At 41.4% G+C, this 21,117-nt stretch overlaps 1 protein-coding gene across 2 annotated transcripts in view; it reads right to left on the bottom strand.

Moving 5' to 3' along the window:
- Positions 1–21,117, bottom strand: part of NOXA1 (NADPH oxidase activator 1) — a 546,660-nt gene that overhangs the window by 61,646 nt on the left and 463,897 nt on the right. For both annotated transcript variants that reach the window (XM_044058837.1, XM_044058838.1), the window contains exon 12: positions 19,245–19,417. In XM_044058837.1, the coding sequence (XP_043914772.1) occupies positions 19,245–19,417 (173 nt within the window). The remainder of the gene's footprint in view (positions 1–19,244; positions 19,418–21,117) is intronic.

Raw genomic sequence — 21,117 nt, 5'->3', positions numbered from 1 at the left:
GATGCATTGAGAACAAGTCCACCAGTTGTCAGGATGCACAGAGGATGTCTTCAGGAATGGTATACTAGCCAATTAAAAGAATGTTATCCTCTCCTTTAATAGTGGTCACAGATTCAGAACTGGTCACCCAGGGACATTTCTAGATATTTTGCCTTTACAAGCAGTTTACTACAATTTAAAAGAAGTCATGATTTTTTGTTAATAAAATGTGTGGCAGGAGGGTTGGTGGCAGGGCATAGAAACTTGACCTGAATGCCCAAAGCAGGAGGGGGGAGACATGCCATGCATCTGGCCACCTGGTTGGTGTCAGTAGAAGGAATGGCCTTTTTTATTACAGTAATTTTTTTTTTGCTCTTTAATAAAAGAGCTGGGGCGAGGGGATCTAACAGTAATAAGCCAACTTTTTTAGTCTTCCTTATATCATACTCCAATATTTTCTAACACCTATCTCCAGATCACCAGCTGCCATCCTTTTCACCATAAGTGCACACTTGTGAAAGGACAAATGATAAGACTGTCCCACATAATTTCCTAGGGTAATGTATTTTTAGAAGAAATGTCTGTTCTTAAACACAGACTCATCAACAGACAGTACAAAGTTCAGCTGCAATTATTAATGATATAAGTCCAGGTTACAAACCCATTCTGAAAGACTTAGGATTCACTATGAAGAACTGGTCTGAAAGACTTAGGGTTCACTATGAAGAACCACTGAAGTGTTCAAGCTAGGACCTCTGATTCCTTCATTACAACTATTTCAGTGGATGCATGACACTTTTGCAAAATTGCAAAATCCAACTGGGAATAAACTATGCCCTTGAACCTTATGAAAACCTGAGGTGTTGAACCAAAAGTTGTTTTCGGAAGAGCATGTAATATTAGGAGCATAATGGACAGTTCATCAGATATTTCCATCACTCACAATGAAAATATGTCTAAATGTGGGATGTGTAGACAATGTAAGTATATTTATGGTCATAAAAAATGTCTCAGTTAAAAACTATCAGAGGGCAATCACTTGTACTGATAGATGCAACTGTAACACCAGAGCAGTAGTATATCTCCCACAATGTCTTTACTGCGATGCATATTAGCACTGTAAAAGAGTGTTTTCTTTTTAACAGAGGGCTACAGCTCTACAGCCAATGCCACAAGCCACTCCTGGCAAGAGCTCAACTTGGGGCAAAGCCTGGAATTAGACCACTGGCAACTATAAACCATGGGCAACATAGGTCCATAGGTATATACTAAGCTAATGAAAACAAGGGCCTTTTTAATCCTAGGCATCCATCCCAAATGTATCCAAAAGGTTTGGTGCCATAGATTTTTTTTGGGGGGATATGTGTGAGCTAGGGCATAGATGGTCAAACATTTACAAGTCTTCTCTATCCATTAGAGACACAGGTGACAGATCAGGGATGAATTTCTGATTTTATTATCCAATGGTCTGGGTTATGTTTGAATAGGATCAGGAAAGAGCTCAGCTTCACAGCAATGGGAATCTTGTTCCAGAGAAGGGGGTATTGTCTGAAACACATACCCGTCTCTCTAACATGTCCTCTTTATGTTGCAAGGAAGGTTTAAGTCCCTGAATCATGTAGTTCTGATGCTATTTGTTTTGCAGACATACTAGAGGTCCAACAGAGCAGGATCCTTGGATGCCTTGTATGCCAGATATAGGTCGCCCCTCAAAAGTCTGTAGCAGACACAGTATAGTGCTAGAGCTTTCAAGAAATCAGCATAAGACATATTGTTAGGGCAGTGTACTCTTGTAAGAAACCTCTGTGCAAATTCCAGTTCTTGAATTTGTCTGGTCAGGTACATAATGAAGGGACATTGTACTCAATGATGGGCCTGATGGTTGCTTAGTACAGTGGAGCGATGACCTCCTTGGACCGAGATGCCATACCTTTGCTTCTAAGTTGAGCAACATAGAATTATTTCCTTACTACCTTAGACACGTTCATTGAAAGCCAGGCTGTTTTCTAAAAATGCCCTCAAATCCCTGACTACTGGGTCTACTCTTACGGGTGTGTTTTCAGTTGGGTAGTTTCCTGGGGTAGCTGACTTCCTGAAGGGTACTATCTTGCACTTCTTGGCACTGAGTTTTAAACCATAGATCTAAAACCAGTTATTTACTTGTGCCAGGCCTTACTGCAGGATATATTTACTTGTGCCAGGCCTTACTGCAGGATATTAGTGTTTTGGAGGGATTCTATGACTGCTGCTAGTCTGCAATCATCTGCAAATTTGGCCAGCCAGAGGGCTTTGATATTGGCCTTGACTTCAGAGAAGTGGATGCCAAAAAGCAGTGTATATGGCCCTGAGGGACACCCTTTAGTGACCGGCCTCTTTGCAGTGGTGGACTCCCCTATCCTAATTTCCTGGGTCCTATCTGAGAGCCAGCTGGCAATCCAACATGCAAAATAGGGGTTTAGTCCTAGTTCCGTGAGTTTGTTTACAATGCCTGAATGAGGTTTTGTATCAAACACCTTGTCCAGGTAAAGGTAGGCAGTATGCACCATTATGGTCTCATCCATTGCCTTAGTGACCTTCTCAAAGAGGTCTACCAGACTGGGTAAGCGTGATCTTCCCTTGATAAAACCAAACTGGATTTGGTCCAGTGTCTGGAGGTTTCCATTGTCATTACTAATCATTTCTATGATAATTCTTTCCATGGCTTTGCATATAAGACTAGTCAAACTAATGGGTCTGTAGTTTCTGGGGTCTGTAGAAGGCCTGTCTTTATGCAGAGGGATGACTGCTGCAGTTCTCCATTCAAGCCTGACTGGGAACTACGGCTAAATAGTGACTGCAGTGGTCCTGATAGATCATGTTTCATGCTAGTCATAGGTTCACAGGTAGGTACTAGGCTATTGGCACTAGGGCCTATGTAAGCCTAGCCAACAAGGTTCCCTGGCTTTCGCCACTCATGGATGCTATTTACCTGCGCCTCTGTCTAGCAGAGCCACCAAAGTGATTCCCAGGGTGTATTTCCTATTACCCATCCACTCATCGAGATTTTTCTTGAAGAGTGCTAGTGACAAACTCTGCCTGACATAGATAGGTAGCTTGTTCCAGAGTATGGGGAGTCTCTGGGACAGGAATCTAAACCTCCAGCATGTTCTGTTAATTGTGGAGACGAGGTTTAGGTCTCTAGAGTGTGTGGCTCTGAGGGATTGGGATTTCTTTAGTTATAGTATGTCCAGCAGCTCTGGGTTTGACATAGCTTTCTATGTTAGGCAGAGGTCACCTTGGAGTAGGCGATATGCTATGGAGTAAAGCTGGAGTTTTTTGAGGCAGTCAGCATAGGGTAACTGTTTGAGTCCTATAATCCTCTTTGTGAGGTATTTTTGTGGCCTTTCCAGCTGCTGCAGATGCCTTGTAAGGTACATTCCAAATGGGGCATTGTACTCTATAATGGGTCTGATGAGAGCCGAGTAGAGGGGGACAATGACTTCCTTTTTCCTGGATCAGAATCCTTTCATGATGAGGTGTGCCACGTAGAACGATTTTCTGACTACTGTGGTGATGTGTTTATCAAAGGAGAGGCTACTGTCCACTACAGTCCCGAGGTCTCTTATGCCTTCGGCATTAAGTGGGCTGCTGCCTATGTGGTAGTCCTTGGGTACAGGGTTTTTAACAAAGGGGATGACAATGCATTTTTTGGCATTGAGCTTGAGGCCATGGCTCTGACACCAGGCATCAGTCTCAGTGAGGCCCTTTTGCAGGATGTCCACGTTGTTTGGGGACTCAGCTATGGCACTCAATTTGCAGTCATCTGCAAACTTTTTCAGCCAGAGGCCCTCTGTAGTGGCCTGTACTTCAGAGAAGGAGATCCCAAACAGGAGGGGACCAAAGACAGAACCTTGTGGTATTCCACTTGTTACAGGTTTGGAGTCAGACTCGAAGTCTGCAATTTTTACAGTGTGGGTTCTGTCTGTGAGCCAGTTGGTGACCCATCTTGTGATGTATGGATTTATACCCAGCTTGGTGAGTTTATCTATGATATCAGAATGGGGGATGGTGTCGAAGGCCTTGGCGAGGTCAACATAGGCTGTGTGGACTGCCTTACCCATGTCCACGGCTTTGGTGACTGTTTCAAAGATGTTGATCAAGTTCAGGAGACATGATCTGCCCTTCACAAATCCGAAATGGGTGGGATCCAGAGTTTGGAGGTTATCAATATCCTTGTTTATGAGTTCCATGAGCTTGCAGACCAGGCTCGTCAGACGAATAGGGCGATAGTTCCTGGGGTCCATGGTGGCTCCCCCTTTGTGGAGTGGTACAACTGTTGCCATGTGCCATTCAATGGGTACAAAGCCTGTCAAGAGGCTATGATTGAACATGATGCTTAGGTGGGAGACTAGTTCATTCTGGAGTTCATGTAGAACGCATCCAGGGATATTGTCCGGTCCCATAGTATCGTGTTCTTGGCTTTCGATACCACAGTTTTCACCTGTTCAATTGTGATTGCAGGGACACTGCATTCATCCGGTATGGATATGGGCCCTTTAGGAGGTGGTGGGGGGGTAAAGTTGGCACTGAACCTATCAGCCAGGCTGTTGGCGATATCAGTTGGTTCAGTGAATTTTGTGCCATTGATTCGGAGCAGATATGGGTGTTGCCATTGAGATTCTTGACATAGCTGTAGAATGCTTTGTGGTTGTCCTCAGAGTCAGTGCAGATCTTGTTTTCATAGTTTGATTTGGAGAATTTTATGAGGGATCTCAGCTTCTTGCTTAGGCTGACCAGGGAGCTCCTCCACTCTTGGGATTTCATTCTCTTTCGCAACAGTTTCTTCCTTCTGTTGTAGAGTTTGTTAATAGCAGGGGACCACCAGATTGGTTTCTTTTTTATAGAAGACTGCTTCTTGGTTCTATTAGGGATAGCATGATCCACGTACTTGTGTAGGTGCTTATAGAGTGCATTTATATAAGATTCGGCAGTGGTAACTGTATTATCCATCTGCATGGGTGTTGTGAAATTGGCCACTTCTGCCTTAAGAAGCATGAAGTTGGCTTTGGAGTAGTTTTTTACTGTGGTTTCCTTAGTGTGGGATGGGGTAGGATGTGGATATCTAGTGTGATTAGTTTATGGTCGGATCTGAAACGAGGAGGAGGAATCCTGGGGCATGGTGGGGGATCTGTAGTCGATGGATTGCAGTTTTGCCCAGAATTAGTTGTCCTTGGATAATTTCACATGAATTATGTTGGGCAACTAGCCTGGAGGTGTGTTTGTCCTTAATGAATATGGACACACCTCTGCCCTTGGTGTTCCAGTCCTGGTTTGATGGCCGAAAGGTATGGTATGAGTTATATCCTGGTAATGCAGGGGTGCGCTCTAAAGCCTTGAACCAGGTTTCAGTCACTGCACAGATATCGATATTCTCTATTTTAAGGAGTGCCTAGAGTGAGTGCATTTTTAGGTTAAGACTTCCAGCATTCAGTAGCATTACCTTCAGTTTTTGCTTGCCTGTATCAATTACCATGGTGGTTTTGTTTTTTGAGATTTGCCTAAAAAAGGCACTATAGGGGTGGCAAGTGCCTTAGCCAGTATCCGGAATCCCAGGGGTGACACGTGTAGGCTATCTCTGGTGAAGCATCGTGGCCTGTCTCACCCATGTCGTCCCAGGCAGACAAATACTGGATCCCCTTTGAATGACACCAGAATTTTAGCCAATTGTTGAAGTCAATTGTTGTAGTAGGTATCCTGGGATATTATCTGAGACTAGTGATGCAGTGTTCTTGGCCTTAGACAGTGCGCTTATGACCTGTTCCACTTGTGATGGTTGGGTGGGTTATGTTCAATGGTATTTCTTGAAGGGTGACGGGGAGGGGTGGGGGAGGGAGAGGTAAAATTAGAACTGAATTTGTTAGCAAGTACATTTGCTATATATTCTGGCTCCATGTAAGTGACTTAATTCACAATTTGCTCTGCACATTGTTGTCAGTAGCACAGCTAAGGCAGGGTGAGAGGGGTAACTGCCCCGGCATCAAAGTGCTGGGGGCATGGTTAGCCGATCCTAACATCTAATGCAATGCCAGCTTTTAAAACTGGCATTGCATTTGCAGTCAAACCAGAGTACTGTAGCACTCCGTATGTGGTCTAAACTGTAGCAACTGCTTGTTATATTGTAGCAAACAGTGTGCTACAGTTTAAAGTTAGGAAAAAAAAACTTTTTTTTTAATCTAAAATCTGAGCACCATAGCACATTATGCAAGCAGGGTATAAACTGTAGCAAATATTTGCTGCACTTGTGCTTGCGTTATAATAAAGAAATCTTATTTATTTAGTTATTTTTAATAAAACAGAAGAAAGTTAGGGGCAGAACACAGAAACGGGACCTGAATGGCTGGGTAGGAGAGAGGAGGGTGTGTTGTCCATCTGGCCACCTCGTTGGTGTTGAAATATTAGGAACATCCTTTTTTTTTTCTTTTTTTCTGTTCAATCGAAGAGCGTGGGGGAGTAGATCTGTAATTGTGCTTCACTTGAAGAGCTGAGTGAGTGGGGAGCTGGTTCATGGTACCGGCACAGTGTACTGTGTACTACCTTTGACATAGCTAAAGAAAGCCTTGTGCTTACCCTTGGCCTGAGAGACAATTTTTTACCTCAAAATTAGCTTTCATAGACCTGCTTTTTCCTATGAGTTGTTTGCTTAGACTGATGAGACAGGTTCTCTCATGCTGGGTGTTCTATTTCCTTACTTTTGCTCTGATTTTCTCATTACATTGTACAGCCTGTTGATGTTTGGGGTCCACTAGGGTGGCTTGCTTTTGAGTTTTTTCTGAGCTTATGTCCAGTAGGCCCAGCTGTCTTTATGCATTTATTAACAAGATTATACAGAGTGTCTGTGAACATTCTGCATAGGACGTCTTGAAATTTAATTAGGTTGTCACTTAATAGGAAGTTTTCCTTAGAATAGTTCCTAAATGCTATAGGCTTAGCTGGAGTCACAAGTTTTATTTTATTTAAAAGGAGGACCGACCTTACTACAGAGGGCATTACACTTCGTTGGGGGCAACATTCTTCCATATTACTGAGGACCAGTATGTTCTCTCCCATGTGGAGATGTGGACTATCTAGTCCAGGGCGTTAATGTTTGCAACGTCCAGAAATCTCTGGGTCTGCAGGCTTAGAGTCATGTATGATTCCCAGTTTATTCTCAGGTAGTTAAAGTCGCCCATGAGCATGGAATTGGGTTGAATGGGGAGTGTCTCCAGTAAGTTTAAGTATGAGCTTTAGGTTTCCTGGGTCACAGAGGGAGATGTGTAGCTAGCAAGGATATGGTATGAGACTTTGCCTATTGTAATTTGGTAATGGAGAAGCTGAAGGACGTCATCATGTTTGACCAGCCTTGAGGCGAACATGTTATTGATGTAGAGTGAGACACCTCCACCTTTAGTTCATGCTTGTGCAGTAATGGCCTAAATGTGTTGAAGGCATTGTAGCCTTGCACTGCCAGGGTGCTCACTGTGGATTTAAACTATGATAAGCGATAAAAAAGTGCACGCGTGCGCACACACACACACACAGAAATACGACCAAGTAAAACAGCATGTTAATACATTTGGAGCTAACCACACTTTTAAGTTTATAGCTACAGATGTGGTGGGGACTGACATTAGAATGGGGGATGTAGAAAATGAGACTGAGTTAAGGGAGATTAGATGGATAAACTCACTGCAGCCCCATAAGGGCCATGGATTAAATAAACATACCCATCTACACTCGGTTTTAAAATCTTAGGGTTTGAGGAAGAAATAATTTCTGCCAACTTATATTATGTTTTTATTTTTTAGATTTTTTTTCTGTTATATACCTCTTAGAAGTATGTTTTTTTTTGTTTCATGTTTTATAGAAATCAGGTACCTATATCTTTAAACATGTGATTCCTATGATTGGTTGGTTGTGTAACAGGTAGTGATGTAATTCTATTTAAATGCGGATGTTCTATGCCCTCATTTGGTCTGAAAAAGCTATTTTATACAGCAAAAGTGCTTACCAGTTTTACTATTAAAAACGTTAATTTTTATGTGGTGGTGGTTTTACTCGATCGTGTCTGTGTGTGTGTGTGTGTGTGTGTGTGTGTGTGGGGGGTGCTTTTATAGCGCTTAGTTTGGATTTATTTCACACCACACAGTTAATATTTTGATCTAGAGAAAGGATTTGCTTGGCCGTTATCAGGAATATGCTCTTTTCTCCAGTGTAGAGCGAACTCGGATTTGGTGTATTTAGCTAGGAGGGTGTGGGGGGCAAAGCCCCCCACTCGATTAGGGTTTGAACATTTTTTTCCCTCCGACGCAGTGAATTCTTTCCCTATGAAAGAATTTGTAGAAGTGGCCATTCGATGTTTACAGCTTTCATTGTTTTGATGTCAAACTTTAGTTTTTTGATTACCTAAAGCTTCGACTTTATAATGTAGACCCAAACAGGTCACGTCCAGGGTTCCTGTCCCTATTTGGAGGGTCAGTAAGCTGTTGTAGGGCTGAAAAGTAGTAACTGACACAAACTAGTTTCTCTTTATGCAACCAAGTAAAAGGGTAGACTTTCTCAACTAGAAGTGCAGGAATACAACAGTTAAGTACCAGCAACATAGCAGCAAATTACACAGTGATACTGCCTAGCAGGCTTCTCAAAAGTGCAGTTCTCGGCAATCAGCAAACAGTGCAGTATGAGGGTTTAAAATAATTTAAAGAGCAAAATCAGCAAATAAAGCAAAAATAAAGCAGTAACACTTTAATACAGTTAACTGAAGTGCAAAACAATACAATAAATCTCTTATCTGACAAGGAGGAGCAGGATTAATTCAGGGATCAAATCAAATTGCAGAGTGTGGTGAGGATGACAAGCAGATGGGAGATCTGGGAAAAGGAGCAGGAGACAATTTGTAGTAAGGGAGGTTTACTCAAGAGTAATACTGGTTAGCCCACAAAGGAAACACATTTATTTATTTATTTTCAGTTTGATTACCGGGGAAGTCCACTGGGCCACGAAGTACCCATTTTCAGTGGAGGCCCAGGGAGAAAAGCTCCAAAGGCAGTACAATCAAGGTTACAAATGCATGAGAATAAAATACAATAGAAATGTACAAACAGTCAGGAAGATACATAGTAAGTAAGTATACATAGTAAGAAGTAAGTATACATAGTAAGAACAGTGAAAACAACAATTTTTTTTTTTTTTATAATTAGCAATATTTACATCCTTACAGTCAACTGAGAGTTAGCTAAATCTATTTAGGTGTTTTTAGAAATTAAATCAGAGAGCAGATTGGTGCAGGAGTAGAGAGGGGCTTAGTGTCGAAAATCCCTGGGATTTATATATGGTGAAAGCAAGAACATTTCCATTTGGAAGAGAGGTGTAAGAAGAGTTGGGTCTTGAAGGATTCTGTGTTAGGTATAGTCCTAAGTGAAGGAGGGAGAGAGTTGCATGTTCTACCTAGAGAGAAAGATAGAAGTAGCTGGCCAGCGGGATGTTTAGGTCTGTCAATGGAGATTAGGTTTTTGTATTCAGATCTCAATGATCGGTTAGGGATGTAAGGGGGAAGGATGTTGGATAAGGCTGGGCATTTTTCTGGGTAGAATATTAATTTGTAATCGGTCGTTAGTTGGAGATAGTCAAGGCGGTTAGGGAGTTCTAACCAGTTCAGAGATTGTAGGGTAAGACAGTGGTGAGTTGAGGTTTTGGAATTAGTGGCAAATTTAGAGATCTTATTATAGCAAGCTTCAAGTTTAGAGGTGAGGGAAGCAGACAGATTAGTTAGAAGAGGGGCACCATATAGTAGAGAGGGAAGGAGGTAGGTGATTGCTAAGGTGTGCCTAGAGGAGTTTGAAAGAAATTGATTATTCTTGTAGAGCATACCTAACTTTTGATGGGTTTTGTTTATGTTCTGTTGTATGTGGAGATCAAATTTGAGGCATTCATCAATGGTAATGCCAAGGAGTTTAGCGGAAGGGATCACTTCTATAGGAGTGTTGGTTTGGCTTAGGACGTTGAAAGAGTTTTTGTCAAAGGAAGAAGCCTTGGTAGGGAGGAAAATTAGTATTTTAGATTTATTGGAGTTGAGGGAGAGATGGTTTTGGTGCATCCAGTTTTTTGTAGTGGAAAAAGCTATTTGTGTTTTAGACAGAAGTTCAGAAAAGTTGGGGGCGGCACAAACTAAGGTAGAGTCATCAGCAAATTGGATGACTGTAGTGTCAGGGAGGACAGTGTGAAGGTTATTTATGAAGATGTTGAAAAGTATGGGACCGAGGATGGATCCCTGAGGAACGCCAGTAGGTGTAGGTAAGAAGGAAGAGGTAGAGTCTTTCCATCTGACAGCCTGAGATCTGTCAGAAAGGTAACTGGACAACCAGGAAAGAGTATTAGGGGAGAGATTAAGGTTGGTAAGATGAGAGAGAAGGTGTGTATGGGAGATGGTGTCAAAGGCTTTAGAAAGATCTAACAGAACAGTGGATACAAGAAGTCCAGAATCTCGGCCTTGATTAACAGTTTCTAAGAAGGAGAGTAGGGCAGTTATGATGCTGTGGCCAGGATGGAAACCGTGTTGGGTGGGTGTAAGTAACTGGTTCTGAGTTAAGTAGGATAAAAGTTGGTGGTGGACACATTTTTCTAGAATTTTAGATATTGGAGAGAGTAGGGTTATGGGGCAGAAGTTAGAAATGGAGGTGTTTTTACCTCCTTTGTGAAGGGGTAGAATGTAGGCTGAATGCCAAAGTTTGGGTACATATGACTCTTTTAAGGATCGGTTGATCAGGATATTAATTGGGAGAGCAATCGGCTGTGCATTTGAGGAAGGAGGGGGGAATGTTGTCGGGGGCATTAGAGCATGGCTTTAGTTTGGATAAGAGCTTTTTTATGAACATTGTGGAAACTGGTTTGTGCTGGAACATAGAGGGACAGTTATTAAGGATGATGGAAGGAGAGTTTAGGAAGTTGGGTGGATTATTGTCAGGAAATGTTTTGGTTAACTTAGCTATAGAATCTGTAAAGAAAATGTTGAAGTGAGAGCTCAGTTCCTTGTCAGTTAAATTAGGGTCAGGGCAGGGGTTATTTCTTGACCCAGGATGGAGAAGAGAGTTAACAGATTTCCAGAATTGTTTTGGGTTTTTATTATTAATGGACTGAAGTTTATTGTAGTATTTTTTTTGTCCAAGGAGACTATTTTTTTTTTACTTGGTTGCGGAGTTGGATATATTGGAGCAAGGCAGAAGACAGTTTACTTTTCTGAAAAAGCTTCCAGGATTTGTCTCTGAGATGCATGGTATGTTTAGCCTCTTTGGTCAGCCAAGGAGCAGAATTGGCTTTGATTTGTTTGTTTCTTAGGGGGGTGAGGGAGTTAAGAGTATTTAGGAAAATAGAGTTAAAATGCTCTACAGCCTTGTCAAGGGAGATAGTGTTAAGGATTTGCCAGTTGATTTGTTTGAAAATGTTAGAGAAATTTGTGGGGTTGAAGTTGCTAAGGTTACAAGTTTGAATGTAATAATGTTGGAATTGGGAGGGGTGTGCTGAGTGATGAATGAAGACAGGGAGATGGTCACTAAAGGAGTCAGGGATAGTGCCAGAGAGAGAGATTTTGTTTGGATGGGAGACTAAATCCAATCTATGATGGACCCTGGGGGTGGTTTTTGTTAGGTCGGGTTGTAGAATGGATTATTTGGGAGAAGTTTAAAAGGTTAATGGCTAGGGAGGGGGAAGGTGTGTTGATTTTGTTCCAGTCAATGTTGACGTCACCTAGAATAAAGGTTTCATATTTTATTTCAGATGAGGCCCAGTGGAGAATATTCTCAAGGGTGGAGATATTATCGCCTGGGGAGATGTATAAGGAAATGAAGCAGATATTTTTATGTTTATTGAGTTGGAGGAGACTTGCTGTTATTTCAGTATTTTTGAATAGTGGGGTTGGGATATGAAGGGGGATTATGGAGAGAAGGTTAGAGTAGATTAGGGCAGAGCCACCACCTTTTTTATTTAATCAGTCACTACTGAGGATGTTGAAACCTGGGGGTAGGATTTCAGAATCAGAAATATGAGGTTTTAGCCAGGTTTCAGAGATGGCTAAGATTTCAGGTTGGTTGTGATTGATCCAAGCATGAACATGGTGAAGTTTGTTGTTAAGGCTCTGGGCATTGATAGTGAAAACCTTAAGGGTGCTAAGAGAGGAAGTAGGAGAAGAAGGAGAAGGGGGGAGAGGCTTATTTAAAGTAAGGGAGGAAGGGGAAGGTGGGAAGGAGTTGTTTGTACTGAGGCAGGGGCCAGGGTTAGGATGAATGTCTCCAGATAAGGCTAGGATATTACACAAAATAACTCTTTGCCTTTTAGGTTTGGATTGTAGGAAGATGTTTGGGGTTACTGGAAATATATAAGAGAAGCTTTTTGTAGAGGAGGAGAGTAGTTTGGGATGGAAAATGTGCAGTAGGTTTGTTGGGATAAGGGAGGGGGAAATGGAGTAGAAGTGAGAGAGTAGAAGAGGTTGCGGGTGAGTGAAAGTGATAGCTTGAGTAGAAGGTAGGTATGGGGGAGATTTTAAGGAGTACGAAGTAGCATGATAGAGAGGAATAAGCAAGATGAGAAGGGGAGTCTGAAAGTAAAGAGGATTTGGGAGGGCATATTTGGTATGGGTGGGGTATGGAAGGGAGAAATAAGAAAGGAAGTAGGAAGCAGTTGTGGGGAGAAGGTAAAGCAGTGGAAGGGAGATATGTATTATGGATAGGCGAGGGGAAGTTTAAGTGTAGTGAGAAGAGGGAGGAGTAAGAGTGGGCGGGGAAATGAGAGGGGGGTTGAGATTGGATAATTGATGTAGGATTGAGGAAGTAGGAAAAAAATCTGTGATTGGTTGAAAGAAATGGAGGGAGGAGTAAGTGGGGGATAAATGTAGAGGTGTTGGGGCCGGGTGGAATTTGGGGGCAGGGTAGGGGAGCAGAGTGAGCCCGCAGGGCGAACGGAGTGGGAAAAGCCAGAGGAGGAGAAAGTGAGGAAGACAATCAGTAAAGAGGGAATAGTCAGAAGGCAAGTTTAGCAGAGAATGTGAATAGGTAAGGTAAGTGTAGCAGAGTTGTGAAATGGGTAAGGTAAGTGTAGCAGAGATGAGAAATGGGTAGTGAGATATGCAGAGAAGTGGAGTAGAGGGTAGATGTAAAGGAGAAAGACAGTGGGAGAAGGAAGAGACTTCAGAGAAGGGATAGAGGAGGGCTGTATATAAAGCGAAGAGTGGATAGGATTCCTGGACAGTAGAGAGGGAGAGAGCAGAGGAAGAGATGTTAGAGGGCAGTATTAGGAGAGATGAGGAAGGAGAGGGAAAAGTAGTGGGGACAGCAGGAAGGTAGAGGAGCACCACCTAGTGGTCAGTCAGTATAAAGCTGTAGAGACCCCAGGGAGAGAGAATCAAGAAAAGGGAGGAAGGAGCTATCGAGGTTCAGGATAGGGGGTAAGAATTACGGGGAGAACTTAAAGCAGCAGAGAAGGGGGTTGAAATTAAGGGGAGAGCAAAGAAGAGGGGGTAGTGGCTGCTGGCTAGTCTGTCAGGGAAGCGAACTGCGACCTAGTAGAATCAACTTATAAATTGCAAAGTGATTCAGTAGTACACATACTTTCTTAAAATCCTTGCTGCAGGAAGAACTCAGGGAGCAGTAAAGCCTTAGAGTTTTGGATTAAGAGTTCGTTTTAGCCGGTTCTTAGCCAGAGTGTTCAGGGGGGTACTTTCAGGAGGTTAGGGCAGGGTAGGCAGGAGCCCAAGCTACAACATATAGGAAAAAGAAGAAAGATTTTAAATAGCAGTGGAGGCATCAAAGGTACACAAGAAGACAGTTGTCAAGCATACATAAAGTCATTTTGAACAAATAAAGCATATTGCAGCGAGAAAAAACAAAAAACATAGGTTACACTCTTAACAGTATCATGCTGAGACAGCTAAACACAGGTAGATAACAGAGATACACAGTTCTTTGTGCACAGAGGAATTAAAAGTAGCATACAATCTTAAATAAGCACAGCTAGTTGAGTTGCGAGGCTTCGGGGAAACAATGAGAAGCCAGGCGATATGAATACTGTAGGAATTCCAGTGTAACCAAGCACAGCAAATACCTAGAACTACATTTTGGGACAACAGCTGAGGATTCTGATTAAATAAAGCAAGCACCAAAAGTTAAATCACAGCGGTGAGCTTCACAATAGAAAACAATTATTTACAGGCTACAATGGTTTGAATACTGTGCGACCAGCATGGATTTAGGTATAATCAAAGCAATCCCCAAACAGTTAAAAACACAGCCAAGAGCTACACAAACAAGCATTTACAGGTTAAAATGGTTTGAATACAGTGCGACTAGCATGGATTCAGTTAAAATAAAGCAAGCCCTAAATAGTTAAGAACACAGCCAGGAGCTACACCTAGGAAACTAAGCGTTTAGGAGACATTAGTGTAAGTACTGTGCGACTAGCACTGGGTTAGCTAAATAATAAAGCAAGCCCCAAACAGTTACGGTACAGCCGAAATGCTGCAGGTTGGAAACTAAGATTTGAGCTTTCTTTTTGTTTTTCTTTTAAGTTTATACAGGTTACATAAGTGGAAACCTCAGCAACTAGCACTGCTTAATTTAACACTGTCAGCTATCTCAGTTATACAGGTCGGAAAACAGTATAAGTTAGTTAGAATATATTCAGTAAAACAAAAATGACAACAAACAAGTCCCTTGCAGAGTAGACGCCAGTTTCGTGAGCAATGCGCTATCTATATGGCGTTTGCAATGGGAGAAACAAGTACATAAACTCACATTTAAAACAGCCGATAAAGTACAATGTACAGTCCTGTGTTTCAAATAAGCAGAACAGATATTAAACTTACTACTTGGGTGCGGACGCTGAAGCCAGGGTAGCACAGCAGCTGAGGGGTAGAATAGGTAAATAAAGATGGCGTCTATTTGGAAGCAGGAGCTATAAAGAGTAGGAGAGGAAGTGGGCGGAGAAGGGGGGGGGCAAGGGAGGGAGGGGAGGGGACAGAGAGAGCTGGTACAGGCCGGACGTTGAGCAGGAAGATCCAGAGGAGGAGAAAGTGAGGAAGACAGTTAGAATTGTAGACATGCAAAATGAGTCACTCACACAGATACCAGCAAAGCAAGCATTGTACCTTGCTTTTTAGCCACTGGACAGTGTTGTGACATGCATTAATACCTCTTAACCCCAGTAGATATCAGCCGTGATCCACAGTTCTTGTTACATTCCTTCTGCTAGAGTCCTAAGACACAACGGGGTCAGGAGGAATAACTAGAACAAAAGGATACTGAGGCCTCTTGGCCACCAGGAAGGGCTAAAATTGGTCAAAAACACATTGTAGAAAATTGTAATTTTATGTCAGCTGTTTGTTGACAGGACATGTTTTGTTTTTTTGAGTGAATGAATGAATGAATCACCCTTAATGAAAATCTTTGATTCCTCCACCACCCCTGTGAACATCTGAGACACTCTGGCAGCATATAAGGATAAACCCCTGAGTACAGCCAAGCCAACCTGGGTACAATTAGTGGCTCGGGCATCAGACAAAGTGGCAGAGAGGGATGGGTATTTTCATCCTGGGGGGCAAGTGGGTAGACCTGTGGGCATCTCCTGCTTAAATCTATGTTGGAGGCTTTGGACAGCACTGTTGGGAGGTGTGGTCCAAGACGGGAAAGGGTGCAGACATGGCTGGGCTGCCATGGAGGCAAAGCAATGTGCTGAACATCTCCACTGTACAACTGCCTTTCGGACAAACCATAGGGATCACAGACGGGGGACAAGGAAGAAACAAGGAGTAAGCCAAATAAAATAAGCCCTCTGATCAACGTTGGACAGCACATCTCCCCCAGGACATCCTTAGAATCCTTGCTGGCCCTGGCAAAATTGCAGGTATTGGACTTGGGTTGAGGAGAGAGTCACAGAACCCAGCCAGGACATGGGACATCAGGGTAACTGTCAGAAGGATAGACAGAGGAGATAAAAGAAAGCAAAGAAATGATCCTTGTAAAACATCTACTGTCCAGTGCATGTGGAACTTTTACAAATCTTTGTTTAATTTTTACCATTGCCTACTTGTGCAATAGGCCTGCTTGCTGCTGTCATAACAGTCATTACCTCTGATCACAAGGTGTCTGTTTTATGGGCTACTGGGTCTGTCGTGTGGTTACCTGGAATGCCAAGATCATCTTTCTCACAGGCTCAGTGAGTGTCCATCAGAAAACAACAAGCTTGCCAGCCTTACTCTTTTGAATAAAAACAAAAACATTGTTGGTCTATATTTCTTAATGTGTTTTACATGCTTATGACAAGTTGCTTTCTGTCCTTCATTGCCCTGATGCCTTCTGCCCCTTGCTGCTTAGATCAAATACACAACAAAATTCTGTAAAGCAATTTGTCTTGTCCATACAACGAGCTCAAATGATTCATCTGGTCATCTGGCACTCTGTGTGGTTCACAAAACTGGCATCCTCTCAACACAAAGCAAAACTGAGGAGCACAAATAATTACAATATAGACAGCTTCCCCCCTTAGAGTAGACCCAGTGGTACGTGATCTAGGTACTCAGGTTGACAGTAATCTGAACTTCAACCACCATGTGTCCACAGTGGTGAGAAAGTCTTGCTATGAGGCACAACTCATAATTAAGGGCATGGCATCACATCAAAGGACATTATAATTCTCATGTACTCGGCCCTCATCAGACCAATAATTGAGTACAATGCACCCTTACGCATGTACCTCACCAGACATCTGCAACAGCTGGAGCAACCCCAGAGGTTTCTCACCAGAAAGATACAGGGTATACAAAATACATCTTATGCGGAAAGACTTAAAGCCCTATCACTGTATTCTGTCTCCTACAGACTACTGAGGGATGATAAATGATCAGTATCTGGCCTACAAGGCAGTCTGGCCCTGATGGAAATGGTACACATTTGTAAATCAAACTGCATGAAGGTCATTCATTTCAGTGATCTTAACCTAGCTTTCGATGTAAATGAATCATGCTGGAGTGATAGATACATCTCTCAGAGACTACACCTTCTCTGGAATAAGCTTCCCATTCATGTGAAGCAAAGCCCTTTCCTGGCCCTCTTCAACAGCAATCTAGGTCAATGGATGGGTGATCGTAAATTTACTCCTGGGGTGGCACCCATGTCTCTCATGGATAGTGGCAGTCTGTATTAGATACCATACCAAAGGCTAATATCTCTGTGAACTTCATTCACCCTAACTATTGAAAACTCGGAAACTCAAGTTAAATATGGCTAGACTTCAAAGGGCTCTTGGGCCTTTAGTCTAGTATCTCCTATGAATCTACAAACCTATGAAAAATTTAAAAAATCAAATAATGTATTCTCAGAGTTGAAGCCCAAAAAAAGCTCTTCTGCTTCTGCTCCTATAAATGTAACAAGTGGTTTGCTACAAATAAATGTGCAATGTAACAAGCGGTTTGGTACAGTTGCCTCCACACACTGAGCTTCAGCACTTCAGCCATGACCATAAATGCAGTATCAGCATTCATTTATGAAGCTGCAATATCCTATCCTACCCTACGTATGGCACTACCACACTAGTGGCACCTATTCATCACACCTGTAACCATTTCTGCCTAGGGCAGGTGCCCTTCAACCTGCCCCTTGCCCTAGTTATGTCCTTGGGCTGTTTTATGTATCTGCTTGTATTAAATAGATGGTTAAGTAGCCTGTCATATACCCATCCAACAAACTTGTTTATTGTTAAACATCACATATTTATACCTTATGCCTCCCCCAGGTAGTTAGTTTGTTGTATACCCATCCCACAAACTGGCTGCTTATTTAACATTGCATATTTATACCTTATACCCCCCCCCCCAGGGTAAGTAGTCTGTTGTATACGCATCCCACAAACTGGCTGCTTGTTAAACATCGCATATTTATACCTTATACCCCCCAGGGTAAGTAGTCTGTTGTATACCCATCCCACAAACTGGCTGCTTATTAAACATCGCATATTTATACCTTATACCGCCTCCCCAGAGTAAGTAGTCTGTTGTATACCCATCCCACAAACTGGCTGCTTGTTAAACATCGCATAGTTATACTTTATACCACCCCCAGGGTAATTAGTCTGTTGTAAACCCATCCCACAAACTGTCTGCTTGTTAAACATCACATATTTATACCTTATACCACCCCCTGGGGTAATCAGTCTGTTGTATACCCATCCCACAAACTGGCTGCTTGTTAAACATCACATATTTATATTTTATACCACCCCCTGGAGTAATTAGTTTGTTGTATACCCATCCCATAAACTGTCGGCTTGTTAAACAGCACATATTTATACCTTATACCACCCCCTGGGGTAATTAGTCTGTTGTGTACCCATCCCACAAACTGGCTGCTTGTTAAACATCACATATTTATATTTTATACCACCCACCTGGAGTAATTAGTTTGTTGTATACCCATCCCACAAACTGTCTGCTTGTTAAACATTACATATTTATTCCTTAAACCCCTCTCTCCCAGCACTTTCTACCAAAATATCATCCTGAAATCTCCAAAACAATGGGTTTGGGGGGACGACTGTACTTTTCCTAATGATACTCCCTAATATATTAGAAATGATGATGATTTTTAAAGAATAATTAAAAGTACAATAATTTTAATGTGGGTAGACAAAAACAATTAAACCTGCTGAAGGTAACCAAATGGAAAATGTCGAAAATAAGTAAAAACTCGTTGGTTACCACCACGGTCTGTTCAAGGAAACTGCTAAAACAAACTAATACAGATGAATAAAACAACTTTGGGGAGTACACGCTAAAATATAAAATGGACAGCTACTAAATCCATCCGAAGATGTTTTACTTAATAATTTTAATGTGGGTGTTTTCTGGAAGGAGGGCAGTTATGAATGCAGGAAACATGCACAGTTTTGGCTGGATGTAAATCCTTAGCAAGAAATGAGCTGAAGATTGAAATCTTTGAGATCAAGACATGAAATAAAAATACATCAACATAACGTAAATTAGTACAGCATCTCTGCGCTTGTATTGTCGTTTTAAACTCCTGAAGTCAGAACATCCAGATGAATGTTATACACAGCTTTTACCATTTTAAAGAAAATGCATACTTTACTTTGGAATCAGCAAGAGACAAATATGTCCTAGTATACTGTAGTCAAAGTAGCACAGTACCTCAGAAATGTTTAAACAGATGCAGAAATTTACATGTGGAGGAAAGGTAAAACATATTTCTTACCTGATCTGTAGTTGCCCTCTATGATCTTTAAATTTGTAATTAATTAAATTCTGTAAGTCAGCCACGGAAATATTTGGGTTCACCCTCACTGCTACTGTGAAAGTGTAATGGATTTTTACTGTCACTAAGTCTTCAGAACTTGATAGTGACCCTTCTGAAGCAAACAGGGTTCTCTGCAAAACAGAATACATACTGTAGCTATATACGTAGTTATAATTTTGAGCACTGTGTTTTCAGTATCACCTGTCAAAACAGTAAATGTGTAGTCCCAGGTAATATAATTAGGATTCTAATTATACAAAGTTAAAGTGAAACAATAATTACTTGACTTTACAGCTACCACAATGCTTCAAAAAGAACTCACAGAATTTTTTAAGACAATTAATTGTAGTGTATTTGCTTGTTTAAGTAAGTGAACTAATAGTTCTTAGACCTTTTTTAAATCACAATGTGAGCTATAAGGACAATATCAATGCAATATAAATGGGAATGTTAGAACAACCACAATCTGAGCCATAAGGACAATATCAGTGAAATACAAATGGGAATGTTAAAGCAACCACAATCTGAGCCATAAGGACAATATCAATGAAATACAAATGGGAATGTTAGAGCAACCACAGTCTGAGCCATAAGGACAATATCAATGAAATACAAATGGGAATGTTAGAGCAACCACAGTCTGAGCCATAAGGATAATATCAATGAAATACAATGGGAATGTTAGAGCAACCACAGTCTGAGCCATAAGGACAATATCAATGAAATACCAAAGGGAATGTTAGAGCAACCACAATCTGAATCATAAGGAGAATATCAATGAAATACAAATGGAAATGTTAGAGCAACCACAATCTGAACCATAACGACAATATCAATGCAATACAAATGGGAATATGAGAGCAACCACAATCTGAGCCATAAGGATAATGTCAATGAAATACAAATGGGAATGTTAGAGCAACCACAATCTGAACCATAATGACAATATCAAAGCAATATAAATGGAAATGTTAGAACAACCACAATCTGAGCCATAAGGACAATATCAATGAAATACAAATGGGAATGTTAGAGCAACCACAGTCTGAGCCATAAGGACAATATCAATGCAATACAAATGGGAATGTTAGATCAACCACAATCTGAGCCATAAGGACAATATCAATGTAATATAAATGGGAATATAAGAGCAACCACACTCTGAGCCATAAGGACAATATCAGTGAAATACAAATGGGAATGTTACAGCAACCACAATCTGAGCCATAAGGACAATATCAATGAAATACAAATGGGAATGTTAGAGCAACCACAGTCTGAGCCATAAGGACAATATCAAAGCAATATAAATGGAAATGTTAGAACAATCACAATCTGAGACATAAGGATAATATCAAAGCAATATAAACTGGAATGTTAGAGCAACCACAATCTGAGCCATGAGGACAATACCAATGCAATACACATTGGAATGTTAGATCAACCACAATCTGAGCCATTAGGACAATATCAAAGCACTATAAATGTGAAGCTTAGAATAACCATCAAATAACATTTTAGTGGGAGGAAATTATACTAAGTGGTGAAAACACATGAAGATACTAACAGAACATAAAATACTCAGAAACTGTATGTAGAGGTCAGTAGTGAACCGTAGACCCTGGAGTTGTGAGGTAGAAACCATTAGTTGCTATGCTACTCTTAATGTACTCTTTCCTGTACAGCTGCTTTACATGCACATATTAGACTGTATGGTACACTGTGATACTGGTATTAAGCTAATGATTTATTGAAACAGCATAATATCACATTATAAAGCAGGGTGTGCAGCTTGGCCATTTTATTTATTTATTTATTTATATTTCTTACG

Source organism: Protopterus annectens, chromosome 16.part0, assembly GCF_019279795.1.
Source record: "Protopterus annectens isolate FY-2018-M chromosome 16.part0, PAN1.0, whole genome shotgun sequence".
Taxonomy (NCBI): domain Eukaryota; kingdom Metazoa; phylum Chordata; order Ceratodontiformes; family Protopteridae; genus Protopterus; species Protopterus annectens.
The sequence above is the reverse complement of the archived record's forward strand: the minus strand, read 5'-3'. Positions and strand labels throughout refer to the sequence as shown.